Source organism: Ovis canadensis, chromosome 5, assembly GCF_042477335.2.
Source record: "Ovis canadensis isolate MfBH-ARS-UI-01 breed Bighorn chromosome 5, ARS-UI_OviCan_v2, whole genome shotgun sequence".
Lineage (NCBI taxonomy): Eukaryota > Metazoa > Chordata > Mammalia > Artiodactyla > Bovidae > Ovis > Ovis canadensis.
In genome coordinates, this window is record NC_091249.1 from 62,048,848 (window position 1) to 62,069,985 (window position 21,138).

The window sequence follows — 21,138 nt, forward strand, 5'->3', positions numbered from 1 at the left end:
ATTGCCTGTGCTTTTCCATCCCTATGATTTACATACATTATAAATTAAGGAAATTTTTTGTTTTATGTCTCACAGGAACTCCGAAACATAAACTGCATTACAGAGAGGACGTAGAAATTAGAACCACACTTCAGGAGTTGTTACTCTACTCTATTTTTTTAATAAACTTATGTATATGTAAGTACACAGATGTAGATGAAGACATAACTAAAGTTATCTGCAGATGAAAAATAAAACATGGGTTTTATGTTTAAAAATAGGCTTTCAGACTACTGAAACCTCTCAAAACATAGTGACACATTTTAAACACGTTAAATTCATTTATATCAACACTATGACCATTTCTTTAGGGGCACAACTTTAAGTCACAGATGTAATAAAAAGCTTTCATACTCAACTTTGGTTGAATCAATTATTCCTGTTGGCAGTTCTATCTTGAATATAATTATTCCCTTGAGTTGCCAATTCTTGATTTCTTTTAGAGCCATACAGATATATCAGCTTCACCCTAGTCAGACTACAAATGGGTCAGACAACAAATAAGGCCTAAGAAGTTAGTCTTGATGTCTACTTTGATCTTTTCCCTAGCATGTTACACAGTTAATAGTAAAATATGCTAGTTCTGAGTTACAGGAGATAGAAATCAGTGCAAATCTTTAGGGAGGACCAGGAAAACATCTCAACCTACATTCCTCCTATCTGTGAGTTAATAGCATGATCAGTATTAAAGAGCATTTTGTCTTTATAGGACCCAGTATACAATATATGTAAGCCGGACTTATGTTGGTATGGCAGTTATTGGGCTGGCAAAAAAAGTTCATTCAGGTATTTCTGTAAGATGGTATGGAAAAACCCATACAAACTTTTTGGCCAACCCAGTATTTATCAGTTAAGTAATTGATTGGTATGTGGGAGTGAGCTTGAGTCAGATATTGATTAAAAAACAGCTTTAACCATCTCATAAGTTATCTTAGATTAGTTTTTAAATGCTTATTACATAACATTTGGGGAGTGGAAAATATTTAAAATCACTCAATCACATTATTCAGGAATTTTAAAAAAAAAACACCTTTTTATAATTAGGAAGAATGGGAAACAAAATCTCCAAAAGAGGATTTTTTAAATATTTTGGTGTATATAATGACATAATATGCAACATTAAAGAATGGCACAGGTTCATGTTTGCCATGGAATAATGTTGAAGATGTATTATTACTAAAAATAAAGGTCTTCTAGCAAAAAAGAAAGACATATTTAGTCTATGCTGCTGCTGCTGCTAAGTCACTTCAGTCGTGTCTGACTCTGTGCGACCCCACAGACAGCAGCCCACCAGGCTCCCCCGTCCCTGGGATTCTCCAGGCAAGAACACTGGAGTGGGTTGCCATTTCCTTCTCCAATGCATGAAAGTGAAAAGTGAAAGTGAAAAGTGAAAGTGAAGTCGTTCAGTCGTGTCTAACTCTTCCCGACCCCATGGACTGCAGCCTACCAGGCCCCTCCGCCCGTGGGATTTTCCAGGCTCTATACCCTGATCTAATAGTCCATGGGATGGCAAAGAGTCGGACATAACTGAGCGACTAACGCTTTCACAGATCTAAAACCTATTCACCTACCCTAAAAAGAGTGAGAAAGAATACTAGTTAATGTTCTTTTCAATCTTATCATGTGCCAAACATAGTTTTAAGTGTTCCACATGAACTATCTCACTTCTCAAAACGTTAGAAGATATCCCTATGTTGGGACTCAAACCATTCTGTTTGATTTTAAAGTTCATATCCTTAACTACTCACTATATTGTGTTGCATACTCCCAGTGTTGGAAAAAAGCCAATTTGCATGATAGTATGAAAAATGTAGTCTCAGTTTTGTAAAAATAAAGTTGTCTTCTCTATACTGTGTATGCATTTAGAAAAATCTGAAGAATATATGCCAAACCTAACTCTTAAGTAGTGGGTTAAAGGAAAGTTCTTCATGTTTTGTATTTTTCTATTTTATTTTTTTATTATTGCTTTTATAGTTAGCAAAATAAAATTGAAATTTCAAAACGAAATTAGGAACAAATTACAAGTACATTTTTATCCTGATAAAAACTTGAGTTTTTTTAACATAAATTTTAAAATAAAAAATTCTTTTCCTTAGTGACTTTTGGGATGGTAAACCCACATATGTATTACTTAAACAAAGTTATGTCATCTCTATTTTTGGACACATCTGTGGCTGGTGAAGAAAGAACCAACTTTAAGTCTATTCGCAGCATAACTGACTTTTGGAAGGTAAGGTGTGATTGGATGAAATAGTTGTAGGTATTGCATAAAAAAGCCTTTGGCACACATCATAGGGACTTGATACTTATTTATTGAAGGAATGAATAAAAATAAATGTCACTTCTTGAAACTTATAATCAACCAGTGTTTATTGAGAACCTGTGTTCTCAGTGTGATATAGTTCTTACAACTTTAAAATTGTATATGGTGAAAAATACTGTTAAAAATTCCTTGAATTGCCAATAAATTCTTTGCCCATGTTGTGGCAAAGGGTTTTCAGTATACCCCTCAGAGAAGAAAGGTTATAGAAATGAGTTAATACTTGTTAAGTGCTTAGAACAGTACATAGAAAGTACTCAGTAAATGTTAACCATCTTCATTATAATCATCATCTACCATTACCATCACTAATGGTGGCTTGGCTAGTAATTTTCATACGTGTCCTCAAAATCACTGATTTTTATATTCTTATGGATAACATTATGAATGTAGATTCTGTTCACAGTTGATATGAAAATATTTTTCCCATAACATGTATTTTTCTATATGAAGTTTATGGAAGGACCCCTTTTGGATGGTCTGTACTGGGACTCATGGTACAATAATGAGAATCTGTATGATTTAAAGAACAGCAGTCGCATCTACTATGAGAACATACTTTTAGGACTCCCCAGAGTCCGTCAACTAAAAGTCCGCAATGGCACATGCAAGGTCCATGCATTCTTTCGGTCTTTGATGGATGAATGTTATGACAAATACACTTCTAAAAATGAAGATATGGCTGATTTTGGCCTTAAACAGCATACTGAGTAAGTAGTGTAAAATTACACATAACTTTTGTAGCACTTAGCATTGTATCTTCAAACAACTGTGAAAACATATTTATTTTCTAAATGATACCAACAGAGAGCTGGCAGGTAAGGAGACTCTTTCAATAATAGTATCAAAGGAAGACTCAGAGATGCAGTGTTGACAAAAGGAAGAGTAAACCTGTTAATTTTTTGTTTACCATAAGATACAAAGTGGGTTTTCCCTCCCCTCAGCTGCGGTAGATGAAGTGTTCAGTTCAGTCGCTCAGTAGTGTCCGACTCTTTGCAACCCCATGAACCACAGCACTCCAGGCCCCCCTATTCATCACCAACTCCCGGAGTCCACCCAAACCCATGTCCATCGAGCCAGTGATGCCATCCAACCATCCCATCCTCTGTCGTCCCCTTCTCCTCCTGCCCTCAATCTTTCCCTGCATCAGGGTCTTTTCAAATGAGTCAACTCTTCACATCAGGTGGCCAGACTATTGGAGTTTCAGCTTCAACATCAGTCCTTCCAATGAACACCCAGGACTGATCTCCTTTAGAATGAACTGGTTGGATCTCCTTGCAGTCCAAGAGACTCTCAAGAGTCTCCTCCAACACCACAGTTCAAAAGCATCAATTCTTTGGCGCTCAGCTTGCTTTATAGTCCAACTTTCACATCCATACATGACCACTGGAAAAACCATAGCCTTCACTAGATGGACCTTTGTGGCAAAGTAATGTCTCTGCTTTTTAATATGCTGTCTAGCTTGGTCATAACTTTCCTTCTAAGTAGTAAGCATCTTGTAATTTCATGGCTGCAATCACCATCTGCAGTGATTTTGGAGCTCAGAAAAATAAAGTCAGCCACTGTTTTCACTGTTTCCCCATCTATTTGCCATGAAGTGATGGGACCAGATGCCATGAGCTTAGTTTTCTGAATGTTGAGCTTTAAGCCAACTTTTTCACTCTCCTTTTTCACTTTCATCAAGAGGCTCTTTAGTTCTTCTTCACTTTCTGCCATAAGGGTGATGTCATCTGCGTATCTGAGGTTATTGATATTTCTCCGAGCAGTCTTAATTCCAGCTTGTGCTTCCTCCAGCCCAGCATTTGTACTCTGCATATAAGCTAAATAAGCAGGGTGACAGTATTCAGCCTTGACATACTCCTTTTCCTATTTGGAACAAGTCTGTTGGTCCATGTCCAGTTCTAACTGTTGCTTCCTGACCTGCATACAGGTTTCTCAAGAGACAGGTCAGATGGTCTGGTATTCCCATCTCTTTCAGAAATGTCCACAGTTTATTGTGATCCACAGTCAAAGGCTTTGGCATAGTCAATAAAGCAGAAATAGATATTTTTCTGAAACTCATATTGAATACAAGGCAAAGTGCCCATTTTTGCTTTTATAATACTCAATCAGCTTCTCTGGCTCTAGCAAGATGCCCTCATACACATCCTAAATGCTTTTTGGGATTCCTAGGGAGTGTTTCTGAAGTATTCTGCTGCTTTCTCACTCTGGCTTACTTCAGTGATATCTTGTATTGTTGCCAGTAGGGCTTCCCTGGTAGCTCAGCTGGTTAAGAATCCACCTGCAATGCAGCAGACCCTGGTTCAATTCCTGGGTCAGGCAGATCTACTGGAGAAGGGACAGGCTACCCACTCCAGTATTCTTGGACTTCCCTAGTGGCTCAGCTGGTAAAGAATCCACCTGCAATGCAGGAGACCTGGTTCAATCCCTGGGTTGGGAAGATCCCCTGGAGGAGGGCATGGCAACCCACTCTAGTACTTTTCCCATGGATAGAGGGGCCTGACAGGCTACAGTCCATGACATCGCAAAGAATCGGACAGAACTGAGCAACTCAGCACAGTATAGCATCTTGAAAAGGGGCAGTTAGGTTTACAGACACTGCATCGGATGATCCCTGCCAACGATATTTTGGCCATTGTTCCCCAAAGTGGCTGTGGTTAATACTAGTATAGACTCACGTCTACACTTTATATTGAAAATGTAAAAGCCCAATGCCACTGACACTACCTACCATTAACATGGAAGGTGCTGGTATCATTGCATTTAAGGTCATATGAAATCATAGAGGCAAAGTATCTTTTTTAGAATTTTATATTTATCAAAGTGATGCAAACATTTACAAAGGTCCACACTTTCCTGCTCATAATTTCCATTCCACAAGCAACCACTTTTAGTTGTTTCTTCTTGTATATACTTCATATTTCTAAACAGTATGCATATACTGCTATTACTTGGCTTTATAGTTTTGTATATGTCATCTCTATTATAGAAAGTGCGTGTCATATATCCTCCTTATACCACTCCCTCCTCCAACAAACTTCCTTATTCCTCTTAGCCTATGGTTATATCATAATCTTTGTTAATCATTAGTCAGTGTTTATTTTAATTTATATAAATATAAATACAGTGACTACATTTCCCTTCTTGAGTAGTTTCCCCAGTATCCCTAGGACTGATCATTGCTTTGTGGGTTTGTTAACTTATTTTCTCTTTGTATGAGTTTTGGCGTTCTTGAGGACCACAATGTGCTTGTATAATTCTCTTGTTTTGTATATTAAGTTCTTAAGTACAGTGACACATTCTCTTAAATTTTATACTGCTATAATAGTACTACACACTATTTCCCTTTCAGTAAAAAATGAGATGTCAATTATTTAATTACACATTTTAATTTGATCTCAAGACTAATCTGTTAGGTAGTCTAACATTCCAAATTATAACAACTACAAATAATTTACATTCCAAAATTAACATGGATTTAGACTTTTAATATGTGTCATTTCCTAACAACCAAAATACAAATCAATTTGTTTGTCTTTCTAAAATGTAATATTCATTATTAAAACCAGTATTAAAAATTGGAAGTAGAAGAGGGTTAGCATAACAAACATTCTTGTTTCATTTTAACAATCATGTGGAAAACATGCAAACATGCAACTATGGAATTTTCATTAAATGAGTATTTTTTTTTAGTGTTATAATTTTTATCTTCTCTGGTGAAAGGAAACATGGTATTACTAATAGGAAAACAAGTTTAAGCAGAGCATCTTTGGATAATTGTTCAAATCTGTTTGGGGAGACTAAATAGGAACTGAAATGAATCAAAGCTTAATTTTTTGATATCCCATAACTAAGTTCGCTGAGCTTCCTGAATTGCTCAGGGGGTAAAGAGTCTGCCTGCAATGCAGGAGACACAGGAGACACGGGTTCAATCCCTGAGACAGGAAGATACCCTGGAGGAGGAAATGGCAACCCAATCCAGTATTCTTGCCTAGAGAATTCCATGGACAGAGGAGCCTGACAGGCTATAGTCCAAAGGGTCATAGAGTCGGACACAACTGAACACACACAGGCACACACAAACAACTAAGTTAAAAGTAGAAAGAATGGGAATTACTTTGTGTACTTTCATTAAAATGAGGTACCTATATAACAACACAGACATGTAATAAAGTTTTTATTTATTGGACATTTGTAAATGGTATATGATTGTTAGAAGACAAACTGTAAAGCATCTTTTTCCCCACACTGAGACAGATATCTGAATGAAAACCCTGGATACTCTTGTCCTCCTCAAAGACTGAAGATCTGATAAGACAACAGGGACTCGTTAATGAAAAAAATTCATCATTTTATTATAGATTCCAAGTTCCCTGAGGCAACAGATTAAAATTTTTTTTCTTAAGCACTTGTATTGTCCATAATAAGCACTAAAAAATGAAAACATATACAACCTTAATCCTTTTAGCTTAATCCTTAACTCACCACATTGCTTCAAAATTACTGTAATGCTTATGAACTTAGTACTACTTTTTTTAAACTATTTTTGAACCAAAAGTTAACTTAAAATCTTATTCTTGGTCAAGCTTTCTCATCTCTCCATTATTCTTTTTATGTCTAACAGATGGAAGTACTCTTCTCCTCATACGAACTCCCTTTGGCACTGGGGATTTGTTGGTGTTTACCGAGATGGGGGGTATATTTTCACTTTATCAAAATCAAAATCTGAAACCCTAAACAAGTTCATTAACCTCCGAATGAACAGCTGGATCACAAGAGGGACTAGAGTTATTTTTATTGATTTTTCAGTATACAATGCTAATGTAAATCTATTTTGCATTATCAGGTGAGTGACTCAAGACCTCTTATTAGTATATTGAATTTAAAAGGCATCCAGAGCCCTCGTGAGAGTTTCCAGTTTGTGCATGTTTGTACTGAGATTAAAATCATAAGCTCCAATATAAATATAATGTAGTTCCTCCAATAATGATGAAGAAAAAGCAACATTATATTCACTGTTTTACTCTTTCAGGATATATTGCAGAACATGAAGAATTACATACAGTAGGTTAGTTTTATATTACTTAAGAATATATAGCCTTATTTCTTGTCATTCTGCAGCTGGACAAATCTAACATTTAGCCCTAACGATTTCTTCCTTTAAATCAGATCACTCAAATCTGTTGATTTCCTTTCACAATGAGCTTCTTTATTAAGTTATTAATTTTTGTCTCAAGAATGAACAATTTAAGATTCAAACAATATATAACAACAGCCAACATCCTAGACATGATTATAGCCGATGGTGATTTGCAAATGGCCCCAGTCCTTCACATCTTTGCCATGTAAACTTGTAGTACCCTGTCACCCAGGGCAGGGTGCAGAACCCCAGAACTAGATACTAGGCTCAACTATGTGACTTTCTTTGGTCAATGGAATGTCAGCATATATGATAAAAGCAAGGGCTTCCTAGGTGGCACTAGTGGTAAAGAACCCACCTGCCAATGCAGGACACATAAGAGACAGGGGTTTGATCCCTGGGTTGGGAAGATCTGCTGGAGGAAGGTATAGCAACCCACTCCAGTATCCTTGCCTGGAGAATCCCATGGACAGAGGAACCTGGCAGGCTACAGTCCATACGGTCACAAAGAGTTTGACACAACTGAAGTGACTTAGCATGCACACACGCATGATACAAGCAGAAATTTGAAAGGGGTTTGTACATTAAAACTTGCTCTCTTGCACATCTGCTATTGCATGAGAATAACAGGCCAGGGCTAACCCGTTGGACCCAAGGAAATGATGAAAGACATCCCCTCTCACGAGGAGGAGGAGGAAACAGCCGATAAGAAAAAAATTATTTCTGTAGGTCTGATTATCTTAGATAATCTGCCTAACCTGGACCATACTATCTGGCTTAGGCCTAAGGACTGGCAAAGCAAATAGCATTACTGTGATTGAATCTGCCTGAGGATTGAATTGGCTTCTAAGCCATCTGGGAATGGGTGAATGCCTGACACAATTAAGGTTCTGTTAGAAAGGAGAGATAGGATAATGAATACTGGACAGGTAAACACTAGTGTCCATTGAGTCTTAGTAAGCCACTTTTTTCTCTTGAGTTTTACATTTTTCTTCTGAATGGAATATGGAATCAGCCTTTAGTCTGATTGGGGAACTTGGCCCTTGTACAACAGTGATGGTGAAAGATAGTCACAGCCTTTAAAATGTATCAAAATGAAAGCAAATGAATTACTCTCAGCAGCATGTTATTGTATCTTCTTTCAGGGAATCAGCTTCTTACCAACATTATTCACCTTTCCCGATAGTCCTGGTAGGGATAAAGTAAAGAATACAAATCACTCCAATGTCCTAAACAAGAATGGAAACATTGGGGTAATTGGCTTACAGTCATACAAAGAACTCCTTGTAATACTACATTAAGTCCATATTTTCTGTTTCTAGGTTTCATGCTTATTTTATTTATCTTTTAAATGTTTTTTAGAAATTTCAGCAGATTTTGAAACTTTTAACTGGTAGTATAATCAATAGTTGTATGGGAGCATATTGCTTACATTATGACCTTATCCACTTATTTTCCTTTTGTACACATATCTGGCAAACTAAATGCCCATCATTTTTTGCTTTTTGTTTACTAGTCTACACTTCAGGTCAAAATACTGTTTCTTTCACTTCACTCACTTGCTCAAATTTGTGCACCGACTATATGCAAGGTGGAAAAAATTCCTGTTTTCTATTTGTTAACTGGAGGTTTTGTTCTTGATTTTGGTGAGGTATTTTTGGGGTTAAGGGGGGGAGCACCTATTCCAGTACCAATTTGCTAACACCTTCAGGTAGGAATAATTACATTGTGAATTTGTGATAGAGATCCTGGCTCCTTAAATTACTGCCAATTCTTAATTACCTGCAGTTATGGAAAAAACTAGGAATACAGGGAATTACCTAAAAATCTTTTTATATTTGGTACTAGAGTAACTTTTATATTTCTACTTGCATATAGATCTTTGTATCCAAAATCCAGTGCCTAAAGTTAAACAGAAAACGTTGGCTTTAGTATAGTATGTTATCTTGAGATTTAGAAGCAAGAAGTATCTCTGATAAGCTAAAGGGGGAGAGTGTATTTCCCTCCTCTGAAATATTTGGGGAGTCCTGAATAATAACAGTAACAGTACAGCATGTTCTTGAGCATCACCCCTCATTCTGTGGGGATAAATTAGCAGCCGAGTTATGAATGCACAATCAAAACATAGAGTAAAATAAATGTAAAGTTACATCTTTCTTTCTTTCTCATTTACACTGGTCTTTGACCACTATGAATTTTCAGAGCACCAAAAAAAGTGGAGTATTAAAAAAGAAGTATTTCCACAAGAATTTTTTGAGCCTGTTACCCTGAGAAAACATATTTTGTACAAAATAACTATTAAAGTATACAACATCACTGACTGGAAATTTCAATCGAGTTAGGTACTGAAATAAATTCTTGAAATGCAGTTACTTTCACAAACCTCATTTTACAGATTGGTGGCAGAATTCCCTGCAACTGGAGGAATACTTACTTCATGGCAGTTTTACTCTGTGAAGCTCCTCAGATACGTTAGCTTCTATGATTATTTTATTGCTTCCTGTGAAATTATATTTTGTATTTTTATTATTGTCTTCACAATACAAGAAATCAAAAAACTGAAAGAATTTAAATTTGCCTATTTCAAAAGTATTTGGAACTGGCTAGAATTATTACTTTTGGTGGTAAGTATATTTTCACAGATATGGTTGATAAAAATCACATCTGAACTCACAAATGAGGGAGCTGTAAAAAAAAAAAAAGGTAGAATTTTCTATTCATCTGGGATTTATTCTAAAAGCTGTATCAACCATAAAATGAACTGTCAAAGTAGATATTAATGGTGTGCCTCCAAAAGGTAGAAGTCCTTTTCTTCCTCTGATTTGGTTCTTGTGACTAGCATAAACCTAGAGGAATAGGTGATTTCATAGGTATTATGATTTAATTGGCACAGTTAAGTCTCCCTCAGTTCAGTTCAGTTCAGTCGCGTCCGACTCTTTGCGACCCCATGAATCACAGCACGCCAGGCCTCCCTGTCCATCACCAACTCCCAGAGTTCACTCAGATTCACATCCATCGAGTCAGTGATGCCATCCAGCCATCTCATCCTCAGTCGTTCCCTTCTTCTCCTGCCCCCAATCCCTCCCAGCATCAGAGTCTTTTCCAATAAGTCAACTCTTCGCATGAGGTGGCCAGGTACTGGAGCTTCAGCTTTAGCATCATTCCTTCCAAAGAAATCCCAGGCTGATCTCCTTCAGAATGGACTGGTTGGATCTCCTTGCACTCCAAGGGACTCTCAAGAGTCTTCTCTGACACCACAGTTCAAAAGCATCAGTTCTTCAGCCCTCAGCCTTCTTCACAGTCCAACTCTCACTTGGGGGCAAGGTCCCTCAAAATGTATTCTTCTACATTGCCTAAATATGCTATCCTGAATTTTTAAATAGGTAAAAGACAAGCCTAGGCAGAATGCTGAAGGTGTGGATAAGATTTGAGAAGCCAGAGGGGGTAGCTTGTAGGCACAGAGGCACCACCAGGATTGGGGGAACAGTCCTTGAAAGAAGCTCCAACGACTGCCAGTTCTTAACTAGAAAATACTAAAATAAATGGAGAGGGCAGAGCGAGACAAACTGTTGGATTTTAGTTTTAGGAACAATGAGCAAATATTCGGGCTTATACAATCTGATCTCTCACTCTTGTTGGCCCTTAGTTATAGCCAATTGAGTGTGTGTGTCTGTGTATTTGTGTGTATATATATTTATATTATATATAAATATAGATTTATATATTTTAGCCTGACAGTGACAAGACAGGTCCAGGTCACCTGTTCCCAATAGCAGAACTTTACAGACTTGCCAGGCCTCCTACCTGTTGTATGTGTATATGTGTGTGTGTGTATACATATATATAAAATTTGTTTCCCAAAACCAAATTGAAAGTTTTTCTGGTACCCCCCCCCCAGTAATGCTTAACATAGGGCATAAGGCTTAAATGTTTAACTGAGTATTTTAGGGAAAAGAAGTCAAAGGAAAATTTTCATAATAGTTATAATAGTCACATAGCTTTATAATAATAATAGATAAATAATAGATAGAAGATAATCTGGTCCTAAAATCCTCTCCTAAAAGAATTGTTAGACACAGCCGCCAGCCCAGAGCTGGATCACGTAAGTGCAGTTGCACACCCCCTGCTCCAGAATCCTCCAGAGTCAGGTGGAGTGTCCTGCATGGGGTATTTGTAAACTCTGGGATAAAGCCAGGCAGAAAGAATTGGATCGCGATGTCCCAGCATGGCCCTTCACTATTCGGCCCCAACACACACCTCTTTACCTGGATTGGACCTGGAAAGAGCTGCAACCAAATCTGCCTTCCTCCAGTCCTACCTGGTGGTCTCCAACCTGCCCAGACCTGCCGTAAACCACTGAATCCCAAATGATGACAGCATTCTTCCATGTTCCATTATTTCAGAACTAGTTTGGAGAAATCAAGCCCTGAGCCTTTGGAGTGGGAGCACTGACTCCAAGATCCTAGACTACCAGAGAACTAACTCTAGGGAGTATCAAATAGTGAGAACTCACACAAAGGAAACCACTTGAATACAAGACCCAGCACCCTCAAAGCACCAGTAGCACCCCGTGCAGGACGCCTCATCTAAACAACAAACAAAAAAAAATACAAACCTAATCATCAGCAGACAAGATTACCAACTCACTCAGCCTTGCCCATCAGACAAAAAACAAAACAAACAAAAAAACTCAGCACAAATCCCACCCTATATGAAACTTACACAAACCACTGGACCAAACTTGGGAGGGCCAAACCAAAAGGAAGAAAGAATTCAACCCTGAAGCCTGGGAAAAGGAGACCTCAAACACAGTAAGTTAAAAAATAATAATACTGAAAAGGCAGAGAAATACTATACAAAAGAAGGAACAAACTAGAAACACAGAAGTCCAAATAAATGAAGAGGAAATAGGCAAACTACCTGAAAAAGAATTCAGAATAATAATAGTAAAGATGATCAAAAACCTTGAAAACAAAATGAAGAAAATGCAAGAATCAACAAAGACCTAGAAGAATTAAAGCAAAAATATACAGAGACAACACAATGATTGAAATTAAAAATACTCTAGAAGGAATCAATAGCAGAGTATCTGAAGCAGAATAATGAATCAGTGAGCTGAAGATAAAATAGTGGAAATAACTTCTGAAGAGCAGAATAAAGTAAAAAGAATAAAAAGAACTGAGAATAGTCTCAGAGACCTCTGGGACAATACCAAATGCACGAACATTCAAATTATAGGGGTCCCAGAAGAAGAAGAGAAAAAGAAAGGGTATGAGAAAATTTTTGAAGAAATTATAGTTGAAAATCTCCCCAACATGGAAAAGGAAATAAGTCCAAGAGGCACAAAGAGTCCCATACAGGATAAACCCAAGGAGAAACAGGCCAAGACACATACTAATCAAACTAACAAAGACTAAACACACAAAGAATATTAAAAGCAGCAAGGGAAAAGCAACAAGTAACATACAAGGGAAACCCCATACGCTTAACAGAAACCCTATATGCTTTCAGCAGAAACTCTGCAGGCCTGAAAGGAAAGGCAGGATATATTTAAAGTACTGAAAGAGAAAAATCTACAACCAAGATTACTATACCCGGCAAGGATCTCATTCAAAAATTGATGGAGAAATAAAAAGCTTTTCAGACAAGCAAAAGTTGCAAGAATTCAGTACCACCAAACCAGCTTTACAACAAATATTAAAGGGACTTATATACTCAAGAAATACAAGAGAAGGAAAAAGATCTACAAAATCAACCCCAAACAATTAAGATACCCAGAGAGATGTTATGGGGAGGGAGGTGGGAGGGGGGTTCATGTTTGGGAACGCATGTAAGAATTAAAGATTTTAAAATTTTAAAAATAAAAAACTAAAAAAAAAAAAAGAAAATAGCAGTAGGAATGTATATATTAATAATTGCTTTAAATGTAAATGGATTAAATGCTATAACCAAAAGACAGAGACTGGCTGAACGGATACAAAAAATGGATACAAAAGACCCATATATATGCTGTCTACAAGAAACCCACTTCAGACCTAAAGACACATATAGACTGAAAGTAGCGAGAGGATGGAAAAATATAGTCCATGCAAATGGAAGCAAAAGAAAGCTGGAGTAGCAATCCTCATATCAGACAAAATAGACCTTAAAATAAAGATTACAAGAGATAAGGAAGGACACTACATAATGATCAAGGGATCAATCCAAGAGGAAGACATAACAACTGTAAATATCTATGCACCCAACATAGGAGCACCTCAATACATAAGACAATCACTAACAAAATAAAAGGAGAAACTGACAGTAACACAATAATAGTAGGAGACTTTGAACACCCCACTCACACCAATGGACAGAGCATCAAAACATAAAATTATTAAGGAAAGACAAGTCTTAAATGATACATTAGAGGAGATGGATCTCACTGATATCTTCAGAACATTCCATCCAAACGCAGAAGAATACACTTTCTTCTCAAGCACACATGGAACACTCTCCAGGATAGACCACATCTTGGGTCACAAATCAAACCTCAGTGAATTTAAGAAAATTGAAATCATATCAAGCATCTTCTCTGACCACAATGCTATGAGATTAGATATTAATTATAAGAAAAAAAACTGTAAGAAACACAAACCCATGGAGATTAAACATGTTTCTAAATAACCAACAGGTTACTGAAGAAATAAAAAGGGAAGTTAAAAAATTCTAGAAACAAATGACAATGAAAATATGACAACTCAAAACCTATGGGATGTAGCAAAAGCAGTTCTAAGAGGGAAGTTTATAGCAATACAATCCTACCTCATAAAACAAGAAAAACATTGAAAAGACAACCTAACTTTATACTTAAAACAACTGGAAAAAAAATCAGCAAAAGGAAATAAATCATAAAGATATGAGCAGAAGTAAATGAAAAAAAAGTGAAAGAAACAATAGTAAAGATTAATAAAACTAAAAGCTGGTTCTTTGAGAAACAAAATTGACAAACCTTTAGCCAGATTCATCAAGAACAAAAGAGAGAAGAATCAAATCAACAAAATTAGAGATGAAAAAGGAGAAATTACAACAGACAATGCAGAAATACAAAAGATTATAAGAGACTATGATGAACAACTATATGGCAATAAAATGGATAATCTGGAAGAAATGCACAGATTCTTAGAAAAGTTCAATCTTCCAAGACTGAACCAGGGAGAAGTTATGAACAACCCAATTACAAGCACTGAAATTGAAGCTGTGATCAAAAATTTCCCAGAAAACAAAAGCCTAGGACCAGACGGCTTCAGAGGAGAATTCTGTCAAATATTTAAAGAAGAGTTAATGCCTATCCTTCTAAAAATCCTTCAAAAAATTGCAGAGGAGGGAACACTTCCAAACTCATTCTATGAAGCCACCATCACCCTGATACCAAAACCAGACAAAGACAACACAAAAAAAGAAAACTACAGGCCAATATCACTGATGAACATAAATGCAAATATCCTCAAGAAAATTTTAGCAAACAGAATTCAGCAACACATCAAAAAGCTGATACACCATGATCAAGTTAGGTTTATTCCAGGGATGCAAGGATTCTTCAATATATACAAATCTATGTGCATATATGTGATATACCATATTAACGAACTGAAAGATTAAAAAACATATGATAATCTTAAAAGATGCAGAAAAAGCCTTTCACAAAATTCATCACCCATTTATGATTAAAACTCTTCAAATAATGGGCATAGAAGGAAACTACCTCAACATACTAAAGGCCATATATATGATAATGAAATCGCTCAGTCATGTCTGACTCTTTGCGACTCCATGGACTGTAGCCTACCAGGCTTCTCAGTCCATGGGATTTTCCAGGCAATAGTAATGGAGTGGATTGCCATTTCCTTCTCCAGGGGATCTTCCCGACCCAGGGCTCGAAGCCGGGTCTCCCACGTTGTAGACAGACGCTTAACCATCTGAGCCACCAGGGAAGTCTATGATAAGCCTACAGAAAACATTATTCTCCATGATGAGAAACTGACATCATTCCCCCTAAGATCAGGAACAATACAGGGTGTCCACTTTCACCACTATTATTCAACATAGTTCTGGAAGTCCTAGCTACAGCAATCAGAGAAGAAAAAGAAATAAAAGGGATCCAGATCAGAAAAGAAGAAGTAAAGCTCTCAGTGCTTGCAGATGACATACGGTACACAGAAAACCCTAAAGATAGTATCAGAAAATCACTAGACCTAATCAGTGGATTTAGCAAAGTTGCAGGATACAAAATCAATACACAGAAATCACTTGCATTTCTACATACCAACAATGAAAAATCAGAAAGAGAAATTAAGGAGTCCATCCCATTCACCATTGCAACAAAAATAATTAAATATCTAGGAATAAACTTACCTAAGGAGACAAAAGAACTATACACAGAAAAATATAAGACACTAATGGAAGAAATCAAAGATGACATAAACAGATGGAGAGATATTCCATGTTCCTGGGTAGGAAGAATCAATGCTGTGAAAATGACTACACTACCAAATGCAAACTACAGATTCAATGTGATCCCTATCAATTTACCAACATTTTTCACAGAACTAGAACAAAAAATTTTACAATTCATATGGAAACACAAAGATCCCAAGTAGCCAAAGCAGTCTTGAAAAAGAAGAATGGAGCTAGAGGAATCAACATTCCTGACCTCAGATTATACTACAAAGCTACAGTCATCAAGACAGTATGGTACTGGCACAAAAACAGAAATATAGACCAATGGAACAAGATAGAAAGCCCAGAAATAAAACCATGCACCTATGGGTACCTTAGTTTTGAGAAGGGAGGCAAGAATATACAATGGGGCAAAGAGCCTCTTCAATAAATGGTGCTGGGAAAGCTGGACAGCTACATGTAAAAGAATGAAATTAGAACACTTCCTAACGTCATACACAAAGATAAACTCAAAATGGATTAAAGACCTAAATGTAAGACTAGAAACTATAAAACTCTTAGAGGAAAACATAGGCAGAACAGTCAACGACATAAATCAAAGCAAGATCCTCTATGACCCACCTCCTAGAGTAATGGAAATAAAAACAAAAGTAAACAAGTGGGACCTGATTAAACTTAAAAGCTTTTACACAGCAAAGGAAACTATAAGCAAGGTGAAAAGACAATCCTCAGAATGGGAAAAAAAATAAGAGCAAATGAAACAACTGACAAAGGATTAATTTCCAAAATATACAAGCAGCTCATACAACACAATGCCAGAAGAACAACCCACCCAATCAAAAAGTGGGAGAAAGACATAAACAGACATTTCTCCAAAGAAGACATACAGATGGCTAACAAACACATGAAAAGATGCTCAACATCACTCATTATTAGAGAAATGCAAATCAAAACTACAATGAGATATCACCCCACACCAGTCAGAATAGCCATCACCAAAAAGTCTACAAACAGTAAATGCTGGAGAGGGTGTGGAGAAAAGGGAACACTCTTGCACTGTTGGTGGGAATGTAAACTGATACAGCCACCATGGAAGACGGTATGGAGATTCCTTAAAAAGCTAGGAATAAAACCACCATATGACCCAGCAATCCCACTCCTAGGCATATACCCTGAGGAAGCCAAAATTGAAAAAGAAACATGCGTCCCATTGTTCATTGCAGCACTATTTACAATAGGTAGAACATGGAAGCAACCTAGATGTCCATCGACAGATGAACAGATGGAGAAGTTTTGGTACATATACACAATGGAATCTTACTTAGCCATAAAAAGGAATGCATTTGAGTCAGTTCTAATGAGGTGAATGAACCAAGAACCTATTATACAGAGTGAAGTAGTCAGAAGGGGAAAGATAAATATTGAATTCTAACACATATATACAGAATCTAGAAAATGGTACTGAAGAATTTATTTACAGGGTAGCAAAGGAGAAACAGACATAGAGAATAGATTTATAGACATAGGGAGAGGGGAAGAGAGGGTGAGATGTATGGAGAGAGTAATATGGAAACTTACATTACCATATGTAAATTAAATAGCCAACAAGAATTTGCTGTATGACTAAGGAAACTCAAACAGGGGCTCTGTATTAACCTAGAGGGGTGAGATGGGGAGAGAGGTGGGAGGGAGTTTCAAAAGGTTTATATGTATACCACTGGAGAATGGAATGACAAACCACTTCAGTATTCTTGCCATGAAAACCCCATGAACAGTAGGAAAAGGCAAAAAGATAGGACACTGAAAGATGAACTCCCCAGGTCAGCAGGTGCCCAATATGCTACTGGAGATCAGTGGAGAAATAACTCCAGAAAGAATGAACGGAGCCAAAGCAGAAACAACACGCAGTTGTGGATGTGACTAGTGATGGAGGTAAAGTCCCATGCTGTAAAGAGCAATATTGCATAGGAACCTGGAATGTTAGGTCCATGAATCAAGGCAAATTGGAAGTGGTCAAACAGGACATGGTAAGAGTGAACATCGACATTTTAGGAATCAGCACACTAAAATGGACTGGAATGGGTGAATTCAACTCAGATGACCATTATATCTACTACTGTGGGCAAGAATCCCTTAGAAGAAATGGAGGAGCCATCATAGTCAACAAAAGAGTCTGAAATGCAGTACTTGGATGCAATCTCAAAAACGACAGAATGATCTCTGTTCATTTCCAAGGCAAACCATTCAATAATCACAGTAATCCAAGTCTATGCCCTGACCAGTAGTGCTGAAGAAACTGAAGCTGAACGGTTCTATGAAGACCTACAAGACCTTCTAGAACTTATACCCAAAAAAGATGTCCTTTTCATTATAGGGAACTGGAATGCAAAAGTAGGAAGTCAAGAGATACCTGGAGTAAAAGGCAAATTTGGCCTTGGGAGTACAGAATGAAGCAGGTCAAAGACTAAAGGAGTTTTGCCAAGACAACGCACTGGTCATAGCAAACACCCTCTTCCAACAACACAAGAGGACTCTACACATGGATATCACCAGATGGTCAATATCAAAATCAGATTGATTATATTCTTTGTAGCCAAAGAAGCAGCTCAATAGTCAGCAAAAACAAGACCAGGAGCTGACTGTGGCTCAGATCATGAACTCTTTATTGCCAAATTCAGACTTAAATTCAAGAAAGTAGGGAAAACCATTAGACCATTCAGTTATGACCTATTCAAATCCCTTATGATTATACAGCAGAAGTGAAAAATAGATTCAAGGGATTAGATCTGACAGAATGCCTGAAGAACTATGGATGGAGGCTTGTGACATTATACAGGAGACAGGGATCAAGACCATCCCAAAGAAAAAGAAATGCAAAAAGGCAAATGGTTGTCTGAGGAGGTCTTACATATAGCTGTGAAAAGAAGAAAAGTGAAAGGCAAAGGAAAAAAGGAAATCTATACCCATTTGAATGAAAAGTTCCAAAGAATAGCAAGGAGAGATAAGAAAGCCTTCCTCAGTGATCAATGAAAAGAAATTGAGAAAAACAATTGAATGGGAAAGACTAGAGATCTCTTCAAGAAAATTAGAGATTTGAAGGGAATATTTCATGCAAAGATAGGCACAATAAAGGACAGAAATGGTACAAAACTAACAGAAGCAGAAAATATTAACAAGAGGAGGCAAGAATACACAGAACTACACAAAAAAGATGTTCACGATCCAGATAATCAAGATGGTGTGGTCACTCACCTAGAGCCAGACGTCCTGGAATGCGAAGTCAAGTGGGCCTTAGGAAGCATCACTATGAACAAAGCTAGTGGAGGTGATGGATTTCCAGTTGAGCTATTTCAAATCCTAAAAGATGATGCTGTAAACATGCTGCACTCAATATGCCAGCAAATTTGGAAATCTCAGCAGTGGCCACAGGACTGGAAAAGGTCAGTTTTCATTCCAATCCCAAAGAAAGGCAATGCCAAAGAATGCTCAAACTACCGCACACTTGCACTCATCTCATATGCTAGTAAAGTAATGCTCAAAATTCTCCAAGCCAGGCTTCAGCAATACGTGAACCGTGAACTTCCTGATTTTCAAGCTGGTTTTAGAAAAGGCAGAGGAAACAGAGATCAAACTGCCAACATCTGTTGGATCATTGAAAAAGCAAGAGTTCCTGAAAAACATTTACTTCTGCTTTATTGACTGCGTCAAAGCCTTTGACTGTATGGATCACAACAAACTGTGAGAAATTCTTCAAGAGATGGGAATATCAGACCACCTGACCTGCCTCCTGAGAAATCTATATGCAGGTCAAGAAGCAACAGTTAGAACTGGACATGAAACAACAGACTGGTTCAAAATCAGGAAAGGAGTACATCAAGGCTGTATACTGTCACCATGTTTATTTAACTTATATGCAGAGTACATCATGAAAAATGCTGGGCTGGATGAAGCACAAGCTGGAATCAAGATAGCTGGGAAAAATGTCAATAACCTCAGATATGCAGATGATATCACACTTATTGCAGAAAGCGAAGAACTAAAGAGCCTCTTGATCAAAGAGGAAAGTGAAAAAGTTGGCATAAAACTCAACATTCAAAAAACTAAGATCACGGCATCTGGTCCCATCACTTCATGGCAAATAAATGGGGAAGCAATGGAAAGAGTGAGTGACTTTATTTTGGGGGGGCTCCAAAATCACTGCAGATGGTGACTGCAGCCATGAAATTAAAAGACGCTTGCTCCTTGGAAGAAAAGTTATGACCTAGACAGCATATTAAAAAGTAGACATTACTTTGCCAACAAAAGTCCATCTAGTCAGAGCTATAGTTTTTCCAGTAGTCATGTATGAATGTGAGAGTTGGACTGTAGAGAAAGCTGAGCACCAAAGAATTGTTGCTTTTGAACTGTGGTGCTGGAGAAGACTCTTGAGAGTCCCTTGGACTGCAAGGAGATCCAACCAGTCCATCCTAAAGGAAATCAGTCCTGAATATTCATTGGAAGGACTGATCCTGAAGCTGAAGCTCCAATACTTTGACCACCTGAAGCGAAGAACTGACTCATTTGAAAAGACCCTGATGCTAGGAAAGACTGAAGGCGGAAGGAGAAGGGGACAACAGAGGATGAGATTGTTGGATGGCATCACTGACTCGATGTACATTAGTTTGAGTAAACTCCAGGAGTTGGTAATGGGCAGGGAGGCCTGGCGTGCTGCAGTCCATGGGGTCGCAAAGAGTCGGACACAACTGAGGGACTGAACTGAACTGATATGTATACCTATGGCTGATTCTTTTTGAGGTTTGACAGAAAACAACAAAAGTCTGTAAAGCAATTATCCTTCAATAAAAACTTAATTTTTAAAAACTAGTTGTTAAAGAGTCCTAAAGGGGGTTATTTTTTTGGAACTGTAAAAAAATTTCTTAAGAGTGAAAAATATTAAACTCTTAGGTAACATGTAGTTAAATGGAGCAAAAACTCTTATAGCCTAGTCAGAATTATATAGTCATTTTATATATTTGTGTTTTATGCCTCAAAGAAACAAAAAAGCATGTAGATTTGCCAATATATATAGCCAATATTTTGTTACTTTTATGATAATTATGCTACCTTAAAGTTCTATAAATTGAGGCTTACTTTATATAAAATCCTATGTCTTATCCCTTCCTTTTGGTTGAACTTCTGATGAAGTTTTTCATGTATTTGC

The 21,138-nt window shown here is 37.3% G+C and overlaps 2 protein-coding genes across 2 annotated transcripts in view; one reads left to right on the forward strand and one right to left on the reverse strand.

The window, feature by feature from the left end:
• Positions 1-21,138, forward strand: part of PKD2L2 (polycystin 2 like 2, transient receptor potential cation channel) — a 39,415-nt gene continuing 18,277 nt past the window's right edge. The window contains exons 1-5 of the mRNA XM_069592149.1: positions 1-177; positions 2,136-2,269; positions 2,813-3,069; positions 6,984-7,205; positions 9,895-10,123. Of these exons, the coding sequence (XP_069448250.1) occupies positions 24-177; positions 2,136-2,269; positions 2,813-3,069; positions 6,984-7,205; positions 9,895-10,123 (996 nt within the window). The 5' untranslated portion in view covers positions 1-23. The remainder of the gene's footprint in view (positions 178-2,135; positions 2,270-2,812; positions 3,070-6,983; positions 7,206-9,894; positions 10,124-21,138) is intronic.
• FAM13B (family with sequence similarity 13 member B) overlaps positions 7,547-21,138 on the reverse strand; it is a 111,719-nt gene continuing 98,127 nt past the window's right edge. The window contains exons 25-26 of the transcript XR_011257316.1: positions 9,934-9,999; positions 7,547-8,687 (exon numbers count right to left, since the gene is read on the reverse strand). The gene's annotated coding sequence lies outside the window, so the exon portion shown is untranslated. The remainder of the gene's footprint in view (positions 8,688-9,933; positions 10,000-21,138) is intronic.